An 18,935-nucleotide genomic window follows, 5' to 3' on the forward strand; every position below is an offset into this window, starting at 1 on the left:
TTGTTAATGGTGGAGGGGGGGGGACACTATGCAATATATTCAGTTTTAGCATTTATATTCACTGTTGACTGTAACTACGCTCAAACTGTTAATGCTATCTTATTTTAATAAACAACACTGTCATATGCAAAACTGGGGTGGCACTTGGGGTGGCAAGGGATCATTTTAGGGTGGCACTTGCCACCCCATGCCACCCTTCTAGATCCGCCCCTGCAGTGGTGTGATGTTAAACATTAGGGGTGGGTTATAATAATCGATTCATCGATTAAAATCGCCTGGCTTGGATAACGTGAAATCGATTCATTAAAATCCTGAATCGATTTTTTAATATAAATTTATTTTGCCCGAAACGCCAGAATCTCAGGTGAAACCTCACAAAATTTCAACAACCACCAAACAGCTAAGACAGTAAATGAGAGGAGGTACACGGATTCTGCACAAGGACGTAAACACACAGCGCGGACCCGCGGATCAGAATCAGTGAGATGTCGCCTTTCTCACCCGACGGGCGCTGCAGCTTTAAGCGGCTGCGCGCGCTCCCGCGGACGGCAATCACTTTCTGGCACAACAACTGCACGGACACGGTCGGGGCTGAAAGCCGACAGCTCGCTGATTCTGATGTTTCGGCGGGTCCGCGCTTTGTGTTCACGCCCTTTTTGCGCTGATTCTGAAGCTGTTAGTTTGATCTCTCTCCAAACAATATTGACCGAACCAGCAGCAAAAGAAGATCCAAACTACGCTTCACATAAACATCGTCACGAAATCACTCTGACTTTTACTGTTTTGCTTCACCCACGATAAAATCACACTTCATGCACAGCTCTCTCTCTCCCTCTCTGTACTGTTTTCTGCATTATTCGCTTGCTTGTTGCGCACAACTCTACCGTTGTTTGCAGCGCTGTCGGCCGCTGTTTTTGTTTTTTTGTTTTAAATACTTCCGAAAAGAAAACCTAATTTCTGCCGTTCAATACTGAACAAATTTAAACTTTTTAAAATTATGCAAAATGTAAAACGCTTAGCCGTGTCTCTAATAAAACCGCTGTAACGTCAGAGGTAACGTTCATATGTTGATTAATGGTTTTCTTTCGTTTTTGATGTACTGCAGGATATTTTTATAAAATCCCAGGCCAGGAAAACCACCTTCATGTTTTTCTGTGTTTTATCTTCAGCTACTTTGACACAAAGGCATCTGCTGTGATGCTCACACCTTTGATAAAGTCTTGCGTGTGTCAGCTTCCTTTTTATAGATACAAAAATATGTCAATGTACTGATCTGAATTATAATATTTCTGACTGTCAAAATTTCCCAGATTCAAATCGAATTGAATCGAATCGAATCGAATTGAATCGAATCGTGGATCGAATCGATTCGGGACCTTGTGAATCGGAAACGAATCGATTCTAGAAATCAGTGACGATACCCAGCCCTATTAAACATGTGTTGTGTCTTTTCCTGGAATAACAATTTTAATTTCAGACTTTGCTGAAGGTGCAGAAGACATGCAGTCTCATAAATGCTCATGTAAATACACAGAGATAGAAATATATACTGCTGTACTATAGCTACTGTACCCCCCTCCACCATAACCTGCAGTATGTCTAACCTCAAATGTTATGTTATTATTCTTTCTCTCTACACCCTTGTTTTTTCTTTTTGTGGAAAGAAGAAGAAGACGGGCTGGCCCAGCATCCTCCTCCTACCTACATGAGGAAAAACTCCTACTGTAGTGTTATCTGCCCTCAGCTGGACACTGGCAGTAAATCTAAATTAACTAGCAGCTCTCTGAGGGTCACCCAGGGGCTAGCTCATTTTGATTAAGTAAAGACCTGGGAAGGGCAAAGAGGGGCGGGAGGTTTAGGAAAGGACAAGAGAAGAAGGAAGGAGGCAGAGAGGGAGATGTACAGAGACAGTGTATGGAAAGTGGGAAGTAAAGGATGAATGTGAGAGAGGAAGTGAGTTCTGTGTTATCAGAGCTCGAGGTAGATGTGGTATGACCTGTTGTTCAAAGTACTGACTGCCACCTCCCACGCACGCACGCACGCACGCACGCACACACACACACACACACACACACATAAACAGAACACCAAGACATATTAAAGTATTTTGTGGTGAGCTGGTGCAGCTTGAAATACTAGTGGTGCACTTTTAGAGCTCAAGTCAGTGATGTCACTTCCTGCATCGTCGTGATTCTATCAGATAAACAAAACTTGTCTTCTGGCAGCAGATATATAAACATCTGCCAAAAGTTCTTCAAACCAACTACTTGTTGAAGTTCAGTGATATAGGAGGTGTCTCCAGCATCACACATACACACACACACACACACACACACACACACACACACACACACACACACACACACACACTCACAGTAAAAACAACAGCAGATTTCACAGCAAAAAATAAAAAATCATATTACTACTAAAATACTGACACTAATGACTACTTGCACCATGATCCTGTATGCACTGTTTTTATGTATTTATTTTTTCCATGCACTATCTTGAAACTACTCTGTGAAACTACTTTGTGAAACTACGCTGCAGATGCTTTAAATTCTGTAAAGGCCTGTGCTGGAGATGTATCTGTGGCTGCATTCTCTTATGAAAGCTGATATTTGAGGTATAACTGGGGTTAATCTTATTAGATATAAGTCCCTGTAGCAGTAATGAAGAAATGGAGCCTGCAATGCTATTTTTTCTTCTTTTTCCTGTAGTGTGGATGTTTTCTGTCTCCTTACAACCTTCTTCTCTTTTCCCTTCTCTTCCCTTTACTCCTAACTTGAGGCAGATGGCTGCTCCTCCCTTAGCCTGGTTCTGCTGGATGTTTTTTCCTGGTGCTTGCTCATAGGTAATTATCTTATTGTTGGTGTTTCTCTCTAATTTTGTTGAGCCACTGTCATGAATGGGCTTGAACTGAAAGGCAGCCTGATTGCTCATCTCTGTTTCAGGTACCTGTTGGCTTTGGTTGGCATACACTCAGTTTTAAGGCCGTACTGCATGTTATTGCTACAAACTGTGTGTTAGGTTATATGTATATTGTCTAGATGACTGAAGAATGTATCTATAAGGACATCACTGTATCAATAATGTGATTGTAATGTGATTTCACATTACACAATACTTCTGACATTATATACGTATGCTGTCTTTGGGAATAGTGTTAAAAAGATTGCATATATTTTCATGGCTATGCAGATCATATCTTTGTTTCCCTCTTTACAGCAAAAGAAACAAAAAAATGCTCTAAACCTTTTTTTAATACATTTAAACATTTTAACAGTAAACCTTTTTGACAAAAGTAACCAAGTAATTGATTGCTTGAATACCTAATTCAACCCATTACAGTTAAAAGGCTGCCTGAATGAGCCAGTGGGAGATTCTTAAACATTTATTGGGCGTTCAAAGACTTTCCACACTACACAACACTTTCAGCAGTTCACAAACACATCCATATTGCACTTTTTAAACATTCTTTTTTAATCACACCCACTCACTGACTGATGCACCTGGAGCTACTCTCAGTATAGAATTGTTCCCTTGAAAACTCGGATTGGAGAAGCCGATGTTCAAAGCACCGACATTCCAGTTGGTAGATAACCCCAATACATAAGCAACTGTAATGTTGCATTAATTATGATTAATGAAGCACAAATGTTACTTTTCACTAGACAGTCTACATTCACACCTCTGCTTTCTAACCATATTGTTATCACAAAACAACCAATACTTGCTATTGTCTTTTTCTTGTATCATTTGGAGTATGCGGTTATCTGAGAGCATCTCATTGGGCAGTTACCTTCAGGGCGTCCTCAGTACTGTTTGGTCCAAACACCTCTGTGGTGTGTTTTATTAATGTGTCACCACGCAGAGCTTGTGTATTATATGTTTATGTATGCCATTTACTAATTTAAGAGCTTATCCTGTAGATGAAATGTGCACGTCATAAAGCCAGAAGTGTGGCTTTTGGCATCAAAAGTCTAAATGAATGATTTCATTTGAGCACACAGTTAAGAAAGCACAGGTCCCCTCTCCGAGAAAATCAAGAAGAAAGATTATATATCACATTGACACATTGTCTAAATGAATACAATTCAGCTGCTGTTTTGTTTCCCTTTGCAAGTAACCACTAATATTACAGCAATATCCAAAGAGCTGGGGCTTTGCTTACCTGGAAGGAGTTGAGAGCAATGAAAATATAGGCAACTACCACAGACAGATGGACAAGCACGCCACACAGCCAGGTCAGACCTAGGACAGGCAGCAGGATCAGAACTGGGCGGGTCACAGCCCTGCAAGCACACATGTACATGAAACATCGATGAACACAGGGTGTGTGCAAACATGAGCTCGAGGTCTCACACCTATGAAAGAAAACTTCACCTTGTGTTGATTCCTGAGTACCTTTCTTTCTCTTTGTTAATCCTGTTATAAAACTTGAGGACAGACAGACAGAAGGAACGAGCAAAGTGGAGTTTTCAAGTTATTTTGATGACATTTTCTTCTCAGATATTTCCTCCTTGAATTCTCATCAAAGATCTCTCCATAGCTAAAGATTTTACCGCCTACCACAGTCGTGCTCCTGTTCCTTTGCAATCTTTCTTTCAATGATCCCGGTGCTTATACGGCCAATAACCATTTCATGGGGCAAGGCAGAAAAGGTTGCCTTTGTTCAAACCACTATTGTTGTCACACTGCTGCACCTGGGTAGAGAGATTGAGTTTTCAGACTACACTGTGTCTGCAAGGACAAAGCCAACACTCTCTTCCCTTTTATTTTTGAAAGTCGTTTTCCCTCTAATCTCCTCAATTGACGTAACACTGGCACAGACTTTCAGTCTGTTTGTGAGGGAATGAAGAGACAGCGAGAGCGAGAGGGGGAACAGCTTTGTGGCATTACCATCGGGCTGAGATAAAAAGGAAGAGAGCTGCTTGATGCTGGGTTGAAGCACTTTGTTTACCTGAATCTGAAATTATCAGGTAAAAGACAGCAAGACTTTCTAATTTTAGTATTTTGACTTGTGCATTACCCTCTGACAAGCACATTACTGAAGAATGCCCATACATTCTACACAGAAATTATATACATATATATATATGTAAATGTACATCAAATGATCATTTCTTCCTTGCCTGTAATTAATTTAACATCTTAACCACTTTTTAAAGAATATCTGCTTATTTGGATTGAAACCTGGACTGAAAGCTTTTGACAGAAAACTAACATTTATAGGATGTAATGTGAAATATATTTGCACTGTTTATAAAAGTAACATTTATTTTGGCCTAAAACAAAAGACACACCTTAAACTGGTCGATGATGAAAGAGTGGATATTAAGGGAGTAAACATCAAATTGTTTGGATTCATTGTGTCCAGAAAATGAGAACCCGACTGTGTCTGAAATAATATTTATGTAAAAAACAACAAAAAGATCTCCATTTTACGAGGAAAAGAAAAAAACATATCGTGGCAGGGCTACTAAGTTTAACTGTAGCACTACATACAGAACTGATACATTATTACTTTGGTGGAATTTGTGTTTGCTGCTCAGCATTTGGAAGGCACTAATACATTTTTACATGTATGGAAAGTTAAATTAATAGTTAGTGTAGCAGGACAACAACATTTTGTTGTTTCTGCCACAACTTTAAGGGCAACAATGACTGTTGCATAAAATGAACAAACACTGTACTGTACAACATCTACAGAGAGCGTTTGAAACATTAGCTCTCCTCTTCCTCTGTGCCTCTTCCCAATTCTGGTAGGGAACTCATTTTTTCAGGTATCCTAATCTTAAGATGACTTGATAGGAACAGAAATGCTAAATGGGAGAAGGGAACAATCTTGTCCTTTAATGTGAGAAGAAATTCTAAAGTATTTGGAGGAAAGTGCTTTAAAGAATAACAGTTGTAGCAACCACACGCGTGCGCGCGCGCGCACACACACACACGCACACACAAAGAAACAATTGTGCAGGGCCCAGGTGTTAAGCTGATAAGCACTTACAACTCCCACAGTAAACTCCCAGTCTCTCACACTGTCTCTATTCATCATAGGTTGCTCAACCAAAAAGAAAATAGTAAGCTTGTGTGTATCTGTGTGAAGAGAGAGAGAGGCATACGAGAGGGAAAGAGAGAGAGAGAGAGCGAGTTTGGCCAGACAACAGAAGAAAAAAATCGCAGGAGAGCACAGAAAAAGCAGGAGGAGAGGGAGTGACAGAGAGTGCTACAAACTTTATTGTATCTCACCAGGTAAGGTCATAGGTCTGCATCTTTGATGCTGAGCTTGGACTGAGCATCTTAGCACGACGACGAGCGCTGGAAACAGTCACCATGACAACCCGACACAGCACAACCGCATTGACCTGCAGGCAGAGGACAACAGCATCAACACGGCCTCCAGCAAACACATGACGTGCCACTGCAGAACCACTTGGCCTCCAGCTCACATGAGGAGGAGGGAGATGTTCCCCTTCTGCTCAGGCTGCAGGAAATCAAATCACAGCAAACAGCATTCAGTGAATGCAGTGTACGTTATTTCAGTTTGCACAGCTCCTGGCCTCTGTCGGGTGGAGGCAACAGAATATACAAATAAAGGAAACACTCACTGTTATGATTCTGCAACAAATCCAGAATGACCTGATACTCTCATTAAGAAATCCAGATATTTGTTTATATATTTGTATTTTTATTAGTAAAATTTACCGTATGAATAAGCAAACCAAATGAATGCATTTTGTCATAAAGCATTTTTAATAACCTTTTAAAAATATAGAATTTGCATTTTTTGCCCCCACATTTGAGTAGCAGGTTCTTTCCAGCTGCTTGTTGATGCATTGTGATGTCATTTTTGTCTACTCTCTAGTTTGTGTTTGGATTGGTGACTCTGTGTTTCCCTCCCTGAGCCTGGATCTGTTGAAGTCTTCCCGTTAAAAATGGGCTCTTCCTTCCCACTGTCTCCAAGTACTGCTCATAGGGAATCATTTGATCTTTTGGATTATAATATTCTCTTCTAATATGGCGGTGTTTTAACCTTATAATATGAAGTGATTGAAAAGAATGGGAACTGCTATGTAACACATTTAAATGTTCTTAAAAAAACATAAAAACACATACATAAGATACGCAAAGTGTAAAGTCTCTTCATCAGGATATAAGTGGCTACGAATAAAAATGTTATTTTTTGTAAACTTTCTTTTCAATCTCACATTTGTCACACATAACTTAAACGTTCTACTGTTAAAACTGACTGTGTTCGTAACAATAGATGATCTCTAATTTTTTAGTATAAGGACAGTTAATTATGCGGTTACTGTTGGGGCTTAATTATGGCAACAGCATTCTGTCAGATTATGTCTATAGACACAGATTTATTACATCATCTATAAACTTTCATGAAATTTGGAACAAAATGTGCGACATGAAATTTTGTTTGCTTGGCCAATAAAGATACTGAATAGAATGAAAATCAAGGACAGATACAGCAAAAATAAGATTACATACTGTCAAGACAAATATCACAGGTCCCACAAAGGCCCAGATTGTATCGGTCTTCACATTGAGCCAGCAATGATCGTCTGCTTTGTATTTGTCCATGGATATCACCAGTGTTACTCCAACAACCAGAACAGGCACACCTGAAAACAGTTTAATAACAGAACAATTGCATATCACGTAATACTATGTGTTATATTATCATATTATTATAGTTATATATTTTTACTTCATTTACAGTTTTTTGTGCTTATTAAATTGGTTTTTGGATTTTTGTCTCAGTTTGGTGTGGTATATTATATTATTAGTATGTTAGTGTTTGGTTTTTAAAGACATCATTTTTATTATAATGTGTGCATTTTTCAAATAAATTTTATAAGAAGTTATAAAAGACACAACAGACTTTGTCTGAGTCTCATCCTCAATATGCACCAACGCCAGTCACGTCTGTCATGCCAGTTCTTTAAACAAAGACCAAATCCAAAGATATTTCCCCTAATTTTAAATTATTTACTTTTGTAATTCCACAATATGAAAGTTTTGTTTCTAAAGTTGTGTTTTTATTTGTAGTTTTTAGTTTATTGTGCTGAACTATACGAGCCTTGGTGTGCTGGTGTCACAACAACAAAGGCAGAGGCGACACGTTTAAAGACACGTTACTTCAACAGAGGAGCGCTATGAAGCCTGTCCCACTGAATATCTCGTCTGAAGGGTAACACTCTGCACATCTACATGCAGAGATGAGAGGAACACCTGAAAACTGTTTGTGCTTCACTTCTCATCATATGACAAAACACGCAGACTTACAGATGGATCTGGGAATTTTGAAAGTCAGGCACAGCTGCAGGAAACTTGTTTTGTTTGGTTTGTTTGGCTATTTATTTTTAACTGGGTAAGGTTGCAAGTAGGAATCATGTCTAGAATGTAGAAAGAGTTCATCTGCAATTTTGACTGATTAACTACTGTAAGCATGTGTAACATGTGGCTCGCCATCATTCTGCTTTTTGCAGATGATGTGATTCTGTTGGCTTCATCAGGTGATGGCCTCCAGCTCACACTGGAACGAATCGCAGCCAAGTGTGAAGCTGTGGGAATGAGAATCAGCACCTCCATATCTGAGGCCATGGTCCTCAGCCAGGAAAGGGTGGAGAGCCCACTCCGGGTCAGGGACAAGTTCCTGCCCCAAGTGGAAGAGTTTAAGTATCTCGGGGTCTGAGTGACAAGAGAAGGGGCCGGGAGATTGACAGACGGTTTGGTGCTGTGGCTGCAGTGATGTGGACGCTGTACCAGTCTGTCATGGTGAAGACAGCTCTCCCTTAGAGATGAGAAGTGCGGTCATCCGGGAGGGGCTCAGAGTAGAGCCGCTGCTCCTCCACATCAAAAGGAGCCAGCTGACGAGGTTCGGGCATCTGACAAGGATGCCTCCTGGGCACCTCCAGGGTGAGGCATTCTGGGCATGTCCCACTGGGAGGAGACTCCGGGGCAGACCCACGACACGCTGGAGAGATTATATCTGTCGGCTGGCCTGAGAACACCTTGGTGTTCCCTCGGAGAAGCTGGAGGAGGTGGCTGGGGAGAGGGAGGTCTGGGCTTCTCTGCTTAGGCTGGTGCCTCGTGAGCCGGATAAGAGGAAGAAGATGGATGGATGGATGTTCTCTATATCAGGGGTCTCCAATTCCAGGCCTAGAGGGCCGGTGTCCTGCAGGTTTTAGATGTGTCCTTGGTCCAACACAGCTGATTCAAATGGCTAAATGACCTCCTCAACATGTCTTGAAGTTCTCCAGAGGCCTGGTAATGAACTAATCATGTGAAATGTTTGTGCTTCAAGATTTGAACTGAAGACCGCTGACAAAGGTAATAGTAGTAAACATGGATTAGATGTCAGATTGTTATTCTGAACCCAAAGGTCTCCTCAGTGTCATCTCATTGTTAAAGGTTTACAAGTGGGCCAGGACCCTGAGCTCTGAAAACACTGTGGAAACTTGTGTTGGTTCCAAAACCAGAAAAGGTGCCAGAACTGTGGATCTACTGAACACCATCAGTAGATCCAAGACAGACTCAATCAGCAAAAGTCCTGTTAGTAGAAGGCTGTGCTAGATTTAGAGGACAAGTGACATTGTTAAAAGGAAAAGGGTACTCCAAGTCCAGTTTTTAATAAAATTGCATATTAAATGGGAACTCATTTAAATAATGTGCGTTGCACATCTTTCACAGTTCCTTCCCTGGTCACCAGTACCAGGCAACTGACACTGCCAAGCTACAGATCAAAACACAGTTTGGTTGTTGGATGACTTCTGTGTTGTAATGGTGTTTAGTGACAGCAGACATGAACACATGTTTGAAAGGAATGAAAGTTGGATTAAGAAACATAAGTAGAACTACTTAGTGGCCAATATGTGCTACAGTGACTTCTACATTTTACACTTTTAATGTTGCAGCATCTTCTCTAGACTTTATTCCCAAGAAGTCAAAGACAAGTAAAGCTAGTTAACTCAGTCTTCTTCACAATCATTGTCTTACTTTGTAGCAGCTGAACTACGTAATGTAGCTTTATAAGTGACCTTGTCAGGGATTTGTGAACACACAGTAACAATAAACGTGTACTCTCTCTCTTTGGTTAGATTATACATTAAAAAAAATGAAATTTGGTGGTTGTTACATGTACAAGATTCAAACTTGTAATTTGAACTAAATAATTTCATGTTTCTATGGTGAACGTAATTAAATCATGTAGCATCTGCATGAAATTCAGCAACTTAATTTGTTCTTGTTAAGATGACATGATACAATGTAAATGGACTGATTCTTATATAGCGCTTTTCTACTCTCCCGGAGTACTCAAAGCGCTCTATACAACATGCCTCATTCACATAAGCACTTCTAAACTCAAGTGCAACGTAAACTATATTCATACTCCGATGAACACATCGGAGAGCAACTCGGGGTTAGTATCTTGCCCAAGGATATTTGGCCTGCAGACTGGGGAAGCCAAGGATCGAACCACCAACCTTCCAATCAGTAGCTGATCTGCTCTACCACCTGAGCCACAGCCACCCCAATGTAGTAAGAGTGGTTAGTTGCCTGGACTCATGAAATTCACAAGATCACATTAGATGTCAAACTGCAGGAAAATCGCTGGAGTTTTAAGAGGCAGACAACTACACCCACACCACGTGTATGCTATCGCTATTTATTGTGGTTTAACCTGTCAAGGACAAAAACGTACAGAAAATTCTGCATCAAGCCTTGCAATCATAGCTTTCCCAGTTTTGTTAAGCCTGGATTGACAGCTTGGTGGTGTGATGGTTAGTGCTGTTGCCTCACAGCAAGAAGAGCCTGGGTTCAAATCCACAATCTGGCTGGTTTGCAGTGTGTAATTAGAGTTAATTGGTGGTTGTTTGTCTCTATGAAATAATCAACCCCCATATTGGTTCATTAAGCAAGACTAGCAGTAATTGCCTGGATTAACAAAGTAGTTGTTCAAACAACAAGATTTGATTGTGTTTTCCTAAAGTTTTTAACTTGTGTAGAATGAATTAAAACAAATTTCACTCTACATACGTCAATAAATCACTTCAAGTCAATGTAAGTATATTACGTTGATCCAACGTAATCTGATTACAATAAACCATCAAATGCCAAATGTGTTGGTTTGACATGGTCAAAAATGTGTTATTGTACTTGGTTCAATCATGTGGAAATAGGTGCCATGATTAAACTGTGTTCATCCAACAGATTTTTTTGAGAGTAGCTGTATCCTTTGAGGAACCACTTTATAGACAGAATAATTTGACACTGTTGTTAAAGCTGGCAGCTGTACCTATTTTTGTTGTTAATACAAATTTTGTCAAAATTTTATTCAGACTGCTGAAAGATTCTGACATACTTTGCAGTTATTACATTTAAATAATGCACAAATAGCCCTAAAGGTGAGCTTTTAAGGAGAGCCAACCAAACCAAAATTAACTGGCAGTTTAAAATAGACAACTATTCTTGTTGTATTTATGCTGCTAAATGTTGTTTATGCTACACTGAGCCTACTCAACAAAGTGAACACTCAAAATGTGTCCTTTCTTTACTATCATTGAGGCCACTTTGGTGAATATTAGTGATGTGTCGTGCACAAAAGCATCGGCTCTTTGTAGTGAGTCAGAAGAGCCGGCTCCTTTTTTAAAGGAGGATGTTTTGTGCTGCCACAGTATTTAACTGTTTTCCCACATTCATCACACACAGCATCATTTCTATGCTGAATGTAAACGCAGTTATGATCTGTGAACAAAGTCAAGATTGTGTGTTTCGTGGTCTAATGTTTTGTGCCTCGGGGTTCTCATTGGCTCCCACTCTTGCGGAGGTGTAGCACGCACATGAATGAGAGGCGGAAGGCGATTGTAGTTCCTATTAACAGGGTGTTTCCGACTATTCCGCTAATTGCCGCATTTACTTTTGTCTGGATGTCATATTTATGATTAAGAACAAATTTAATCAAATTAGATATTGACATTTTCATATGGGAATTGATCCTGAAACATTAAACGCTGGTAACGGAAGTATCAATTTTTCAGGATCGCTCCTCACGCCACTACCCCTCAGTCAGTGAGTGAGACGAGGACAGCGGTGAGGAGGAGAGTGCGAGTGCATCGCAGAAACATACATATAACTGACACCAGTAAATGAAGCAGCATCTGGCTGCAGTTTAAAGAAGCAGATACTAAGAGGAGAAATCACATCAGGCCATCCAAGCTGAGGCATCTGAGTTTTCTGAATGTCGACCTGCACTGAGGACAGACTGCTGAGTTTGTTCTGTTTCTGTTCTGTGGATTTGTTTGCAGTGTTTTGTTTTTGTGTTGAATTAAAAAAAATAAAAAATAAAAAGTTTGATTAAAATATTAAACTAAAGTAAGAATGCCTGCTTTTGTAACAGAACAAATACACAAAATTAGGCAATTATAAGGCTTCTCATACAAACACTAAATGCAAAAGAGTTATCAACACACAAAGCATTCATATTTGCCGAATAAAGTTTAAATATGAGGCTACAGATGATAAAAAATTAAGAGCCATTTGGAAGCCAAAAGACCCAGCTCTTCTTTGGGAGTCGTGCCACAAGAGCCGGCTCTCTGAAAAGAACCAAACTTCCCATAACTAGTAAATATTTGAAGATTTAGGAAGATGAAGAGTCTTTCTGCCATTATCAGGAGTTTCTTTGAAAATTAACTGTTATAAAGTATTGTGATATTGTAAAGTTGATTTGAAAAGATTGTATTTAAAGATGATGAAATGGAATTAATCCTTGTTGGACTTCTTACCACTATAAAATGGCAACAGTTTCTAATCTGATATTAAGTATTTGATATCTGACAAATATCAGATATCTAATCTGATATTTTAGAATGAATATGTTTCTTTCTGAATGTCATAAACCAGACTGAAACTTGACAAGCTACTTAAGTGAGATTAGAGTTTACCCCAGCCAATGACATAGTAGACTTTCATCCTGCGGTCCTCGCTGATATTGACAGACACGACTTTACTCCACAGTAGCAAGCCCTCCACCAGCATCCAGGAAAAAGAAGCCATGAATAAGAGATGAAGTAGTGCAGTCACCAGGAAGCATGCTGCCTGCAGGATTTAAGGAATACAAAAGCAAAGGTGAGCTGTGGGCTGAGCTGCATTATTAATTACATCCCTTAATGACATCATCATGGATGAAAGCGATTTTGATGTCGGTCATGTCTTTGGAGATTTTCGTAAAACATAGCCATTAATTACTAGTTAATGGTTATACTTACTTAAAAATTATGCTGATGACACATGGCTCTATATTTCTGCTATGCTCACAGACTACTCACAGCGTGAAGTCATAACATGCACTTATATCATTTACTGCAGTGCACTTTCTCTTAGGCTTTTGCTGAGTCACTGATCAGATTATAAATAGATCCAGGTAGTAATAAACTGTCCCGCACATATGATCTTGAAGCAGCTCCAGCACTTCCCTTCGTATCTTTGGAAAACTTGCCCTGCCTAACTAACCTGACGAACCTTTCCAAGAGTGTATACCAGTGGAATGAAGTGGTGGAGAAAGCCTTGACAGCTCTCAAAGAATCGTTTGCTGCAGCAGCAGTACTCATTCACCCAACACAACTCAGCAATTCATTGCAGAGGCAGATGCTTCGGATCAGATACTGGGGATGCTTCAGATATCCTCTCTCAAAGTAAAGAAGGAAAAATCCATCCCTGGGTTTTCTTTTCTCAACCCCTTTCCCCCGCAGAACTGGAGGTTGCTGGCAGTGGCAATGGCTTTGGAGGAATGTCGCCACTGACTGGAGGGAGCCAAGCATCCATTTATCATCTGGACTGACTAAAAAACCTTGCTTATCTCAAAGTGGCCAAACATCTGAATTCCCATGTAGGCCCTTTTCTTGGCGTTGTTTAACTGTGTTTTTACTCACAGACCCAACTCTTGGAACGTCAGACCCGATGCCCTTTTCCGTCAGTTCTTGCCCTCGGATGCCTCCGCAGAGGAGACCGTTATATTATCACCGGCTGTATCGCTGGGTTTCTGATGTGGTAGAACGAGTCCCGGGTTCCCTGATCCAGGTAATGAACCATTCTCATTTTGATCCCAGGTCATCCATTGATGGCATACGGCCAGGTTCACATGCTATCCAGACTTGGACTGCATGATAATTTTCCTGCAATGTTTGTTTTGGTGGTCTTCAATCAAGAAGGATGTCCGGGAGTATGTATCAGCTTGTCAGGTGTGTGTCCAAAGTAAGGCTTCCAGTTCCATGCCCGCAGGATTCCTCCGACCTCTTCCTACTGGGCGCCAGAGGACCAAGCCTGCCTGGGCAGCAGCATTGGTCCCACATGTCCCTGGACTTCATCACCGGCCTTCCTCCCTCAGCAGGTAACTTAATTATCCTCACTATTGTTGACCACTTTTCTAAAAAAGCCCATTTTATCACCCAAAGTGCCATCCGCACTGGAGATGGCCCAGCTAATGACTGATGATGGGCTCCAGCTGCACGGGATCCTGGTGGACATCGTGTCAGACTGTGGCTCTCAGTTTGCCTCGCAGGTGAGGGAAGAGTTCTGCTCCATACTGGGAGCCCAGGTTAGTCTTTCTTCTGGATTTCACCCAGAGACTAAAGCTCAGGTGGAAAGGACAAATCAGGAGCTGCAGGCTCTGTGCCCAACCTGGAGTTCCCAGGTGGAACTCCAGGTTGGCCTGGGTCGAGTATGCGCATAACTCCCTGACATCCACAGCGACTAGGCTCCCGCTGTTTGAGGCCTTGTTAGGCTATCAGTGATCCTTGTTGCCCTCTGTGGAAGGTGAGTGTTTGGTACCACCTGTTCAACATCATCTCGGCAGGTGCTGGCAACTCAGGAGGGCGACACAAGCAGCCTTGCTCTGGACAAAAGAGCAGAATAAACAATGTGCCGATTGCTGTAGGACACTTGAACCTCATTACTCACCTGGTCAAAAGGTTTAGCTTTCCAGCAAGCGTGTTCTGTTACAGACTGAATCCCGCAAACTCTGCCCTAATTACATTGGAAGATTTGAGATCGACTCTCTAATTAACCCTGTCACTGTTTGTTTGTAGCAGTCGTGGAACATGTGCATCCATGTTCCATGTCTCTCAGTTCAAGCCCACCGTTTCCAGCCACTGTAAATAAGTTCACCAAACTTCATTCTGAGTCTGCGTTTGAGTCTTGACTCTTTTAGACTATGACATAAAAGGAATACAAATAAGCTCACAAACTGAAACATAACCCGATGAGAAACATAATTTTATTCATTTAAATATGAAATGTAGTGAAAAAAATCATAGTTATTTGCATATTCTTCACACTTAAATGTTTCAGATAAAGCAATTATCAATAAACAATTGATAATAAATTATCAATTTATTAAGAGCAAAAAGCTTTTTACAAAATTCACATTCTGATAGCGTAGGATTAGGATCAACACTGATGCTGATATCAGTCTAAATGACCTATAAAAATTCAGATATTTTCCACTTGGGTGTCAAAACAGGATTTTTCTTTGTTTTTAAATGGGGGATATTAATTTGCTCTACCTTAAACCCCAGCTGGGTTTGCCAGTAAATATTAAGAACATAAAGTTCTCAGGATTTCAAAATTGCTTGATTTAATTTCATGTATTTTTATTTTTAAAACACTTGAAGTGTTCAATTATATGCAAAGACTCACCTCATTTTCAGAAGCCCAACTGCTGCACATCAACAACAGCTCAGCCACTCCCAGAGCAACTATAAGGTTCTTATGGACAGTTGTGCGGTCTGATTTAGGGACACTGTAAAAACACACACATGCAAGAACACACAGTATACATATGTGAGCAAAGCTCTTACAGCAGTTCTCAGGATTAAAAAGTTTTACTGCGATGCTGTTCACACATCTACAGAGCACAATGTTCTGCTTTTTTCCTCTCCATTTATTGATGGGAATCTAGCAGGGTTATATGAAATGCTTTTCACCCTTGATGCTTTACAGAGTGTACTCTGTGACGTTTGTGACTCACCCCACGGAGATGAAGAGGATGAAGGTGAAGAGGAGGCCACACAGAGACACTCCACAGCCAATGAACGTCAGCACCTGCAGAGCTTTTTCATTCTCTGGGCTCCTCTGACACAGTAACACACATTTATACAAACACACACACACACACACACACACACACACACACACACACACACACACACACACACACACACAGAGCAAATGTTGTATTAATAGTTCATAGTGAAGATGAAAGCACAAATAAAATCCATAGTAACATAGCTGTGATAACTCAGTACAGGAATATTACCTGGGCTTCATACACCTGCAGCAGTAATGCAAAATTGGTGGTATGGTTGCAGTAGCACACAGTATATCCATATGGTTTGGACACTATTTCACAGCCCTTGGTATTCCACCACCCACCAGCTTCTGGGCTAATAAGACACAATTTATTCAACAAACACAATTTACATATGTACATCCCCATTTTTGATGGAAAAATTACATTTATTCTGGTTTTATGGGGATTTTAAAAAAATTCAAAATACAAATCCTTAAAAAAAAACCTTTATTTTTACTTACGTTAGATTAAAATCCCAGAAGGCACACACTGGATCATACACAGTACCATCTGGATTCTATTACAAATGTAGAACATATGAGAAATATGAATATAGTTATAAAAATGGTAGACATGTACAGTTAGGAGAAAATAGAGATATTTTGTTAACCTGTACTCTATGTTGGAGCTGGAAGCGAACTGCCATGCTAACTGGTTGGTCATCTCCCAGTACTGTGGTAGAAATGACTGAAGAACCCAAGATGGTGCCTAAATACCTGGTTTGGCACAAAAGATTGTGAATTCTCACAGTGAAAGCACACAAGGTAGAGCCAAGTATAAAGAACAGGGCAACAAAACCTTTTATCTGAAAAAAATACTGATGAATCTTTGCACGTTTGTAAGGTCTTTACCTTACAAGATAAAGCTACTGTTGTTGTGATTTGGCGCTGTACAAAAAAACCCCAGAATTAAATAACCTGAGGATGAAATTTCAACAGTACAGTATGCAGAAATGTTGCCATGTTCTGTCAGTTACTATGGGAATGTTACTGTTGAAATGCTTCTGAATGCAGCGCATTTTTAAAAGTGTATTATATATTATTATACAGATTATTTCATATAGATTTTCCGGTCTTGTTAACTATAAAGAGAGAGCTACACCTTTTAATATTCTGTTTTTTCTGTTTTTGACTATCATGACTACTTACATTTTAGATTCTAACTGAAGGCATCAAAACTATGAATGAACACATATGTATGTATTAAACAAAAGTGTGAAATAACATGAAAAAACATGTTTTATATTTTAGATTCTTCAAAATAGCCACCCTGTTGCTTTGACTAGTGCTTTGCATTCTCTCCATGAGCTTCATGAGGTCGTCACCTGAACTGGTTTCCAACAGTCCTTTTGCCTTCACTCTGTGCTTCATCTCATCCCAAACCGTCTCCATTGGAATTAGGTCAGGTGCATGGGCGTAGATTTGGCATGGACGGAAGGGACATGTCCCCACCAATATCCAGCGATTATTGAATTGTCCCCACCAATAATTTGATCTCTTCGAGTAAAGAAAAACAAACCCGATAGAAAGGAAAAAAAACCATCTGTCATCGTCTCATTCACCCATTGGTGCAGAAAGAGTTAAATTACGTTCTCTACTGGAGTCCTACCTCATGTGACAAATATGGCCAATGTGATTGGCTGTGCCTTTCAGGGAGCTCTGTTTAGTTTTAGCAGCGGTAAGCCTGCGCTGCCAAGACCTGCAAGGAGGAGAGGAGGATGGCAGCAAAAAGGAAGAACCTGGATATAAGAAAGTATTTTTTAAAGAAACCTGTAAGTCACTTAAAGTCAAGCTCACTCATAAAATGTGTCCGTCCTAATAACGTTACAGGCTATGCTAGGCTTTGGCCCACATCAGTCTAAAATTGTATGTAACCATGAATAACGTGTTTTGGAAACTAACTGAACAACAGGCAGCACTATTAGTTATCTCAGTCTCAGAGCAGCATTTCTAATTTTGATTGTAACTGTCAGAGAAAACGGCAGCCTTGAGTAAGCCAGGATATTAGTTTACAGAGGCTGTTAAAATTATATGTCTAACGTTAAAATGTTGGTGACACAATAATTTCATCCTAATGGCACTGACATATTCATAGGGTTAATTTTTGAGACAATATATCATGAGGTAGTCATGATTTTGCAAATATTCCACCTTGTAGTGCAGTTTGCACAAACTGTTTTAAAAATGCACTCACCCTACAAACATTACTGATGAGTCAAGATCTGCACAAATTGACAGAAACACCGAAGCAGCTACACATTTTATTCTTATTGTCATGTATGTCCTATTTGTCAGGTGACAGAAGAACCAACACAAAGCTCAGAGAGTAATGGTGACACAAGATCACAGGTGAAATTGGATGATGACTTGATGGTGCATTACTGTATTTGAAGCTCATGTGTGACTGCATGTATTTGGAATGTCTCACTGTTAATTATCAGGTGACAGAGGCAGCTCTGCCATGTTGTAGCTCGGACAGAGGTGAAGAGGCGAGGTCACAGGTGACTGACTGATGATTTGGTGCTATAGATTAACTAGTATTTATTATCATGACAATTGTTAGGCTGCTGATGTAAAATGATTCATTAGTGTACATTTGACAAAGAATCTGAATTGACATGTCTCACTTTTTATATGGCTCAAATCAATGTGTTATTTTATCAAGTGGCAATATGTCCCAGTGCAGTCAGAGGGGAAGAGCCAGGGCCAAAGGTGAGGCACATCAAGCACAGAATAATTTTAATCTGAGGATAAAACGCAGGTACTGAGACTGAAAGAAGCTTCAGTGC

The 18,935-nt window shown here is 40.2% G+C and overlaps 1 protein-coding gene across 1 annotated transcript in view; it reads right to left on the reverse strand.

The window, feature by feature from the left end:
- LOC116319451 (adhesion G-protein coupled receptor D2) overlaps positions 1–16,829 on the reverse strand; it is a 36,923-nt gene extending 20,094 nt beyond the window's left edge. The window contains exons 1-9 of the mRNA XM_039620577.1: positions 16,758–16,829; positions 16,609–16,664; positions 16,334–16,460; positions 16,046–16,149; positions 15,715–15,817; positions 12,963–13,116; positions 7,507–7,640; positions 6,253–6,368; positions 4,175–4,295 (exon numbers count right to left, since the gene is read on the reverse strand). Coding sequence (XP_039476511.1) covers positions 4,175–4,295; positions 6,253–6,368; positions 7,507–7,640; positions 12,963–13,116; positions 15,715–15,817; positions 16,046–16,149; positions 16,334–16,460; positions 16,609–16,664; positions 16,758–16,793 — 951 coding nt within the window. The 5' untranslated portion in view covers positions 16,794–16,829. The remainder of the gene's footprint in view (positions 1–4,174; positions 4,296–6,252; positions 6,369–7,506; positions 7,641–12,962; positions 13,117–15,714; positions 15,818–16,045; positions 16,150–16,333; positions 16,461–16,608; positions 16,665–16,757) is intronic.
- Positions 16,830–18,935: the final 2,106 nt, after the last annotated feature.

This window comes from Oreochromis aureus, linkage group 12 (assembly GCF_013358895.1).
Source record: "Oreochromis aureus strain Israel breed Guangdong linkage group 12, ZZ_aureus, whole genome shotgun sequence".
NCBI classification, from domain to species: domain Eukaryota; kingdom Metazoa; phylum Chordata; class Actinopteri; order Cichliformes; family Cichlidae; genus Oreochromis; species Oreochromis aureus.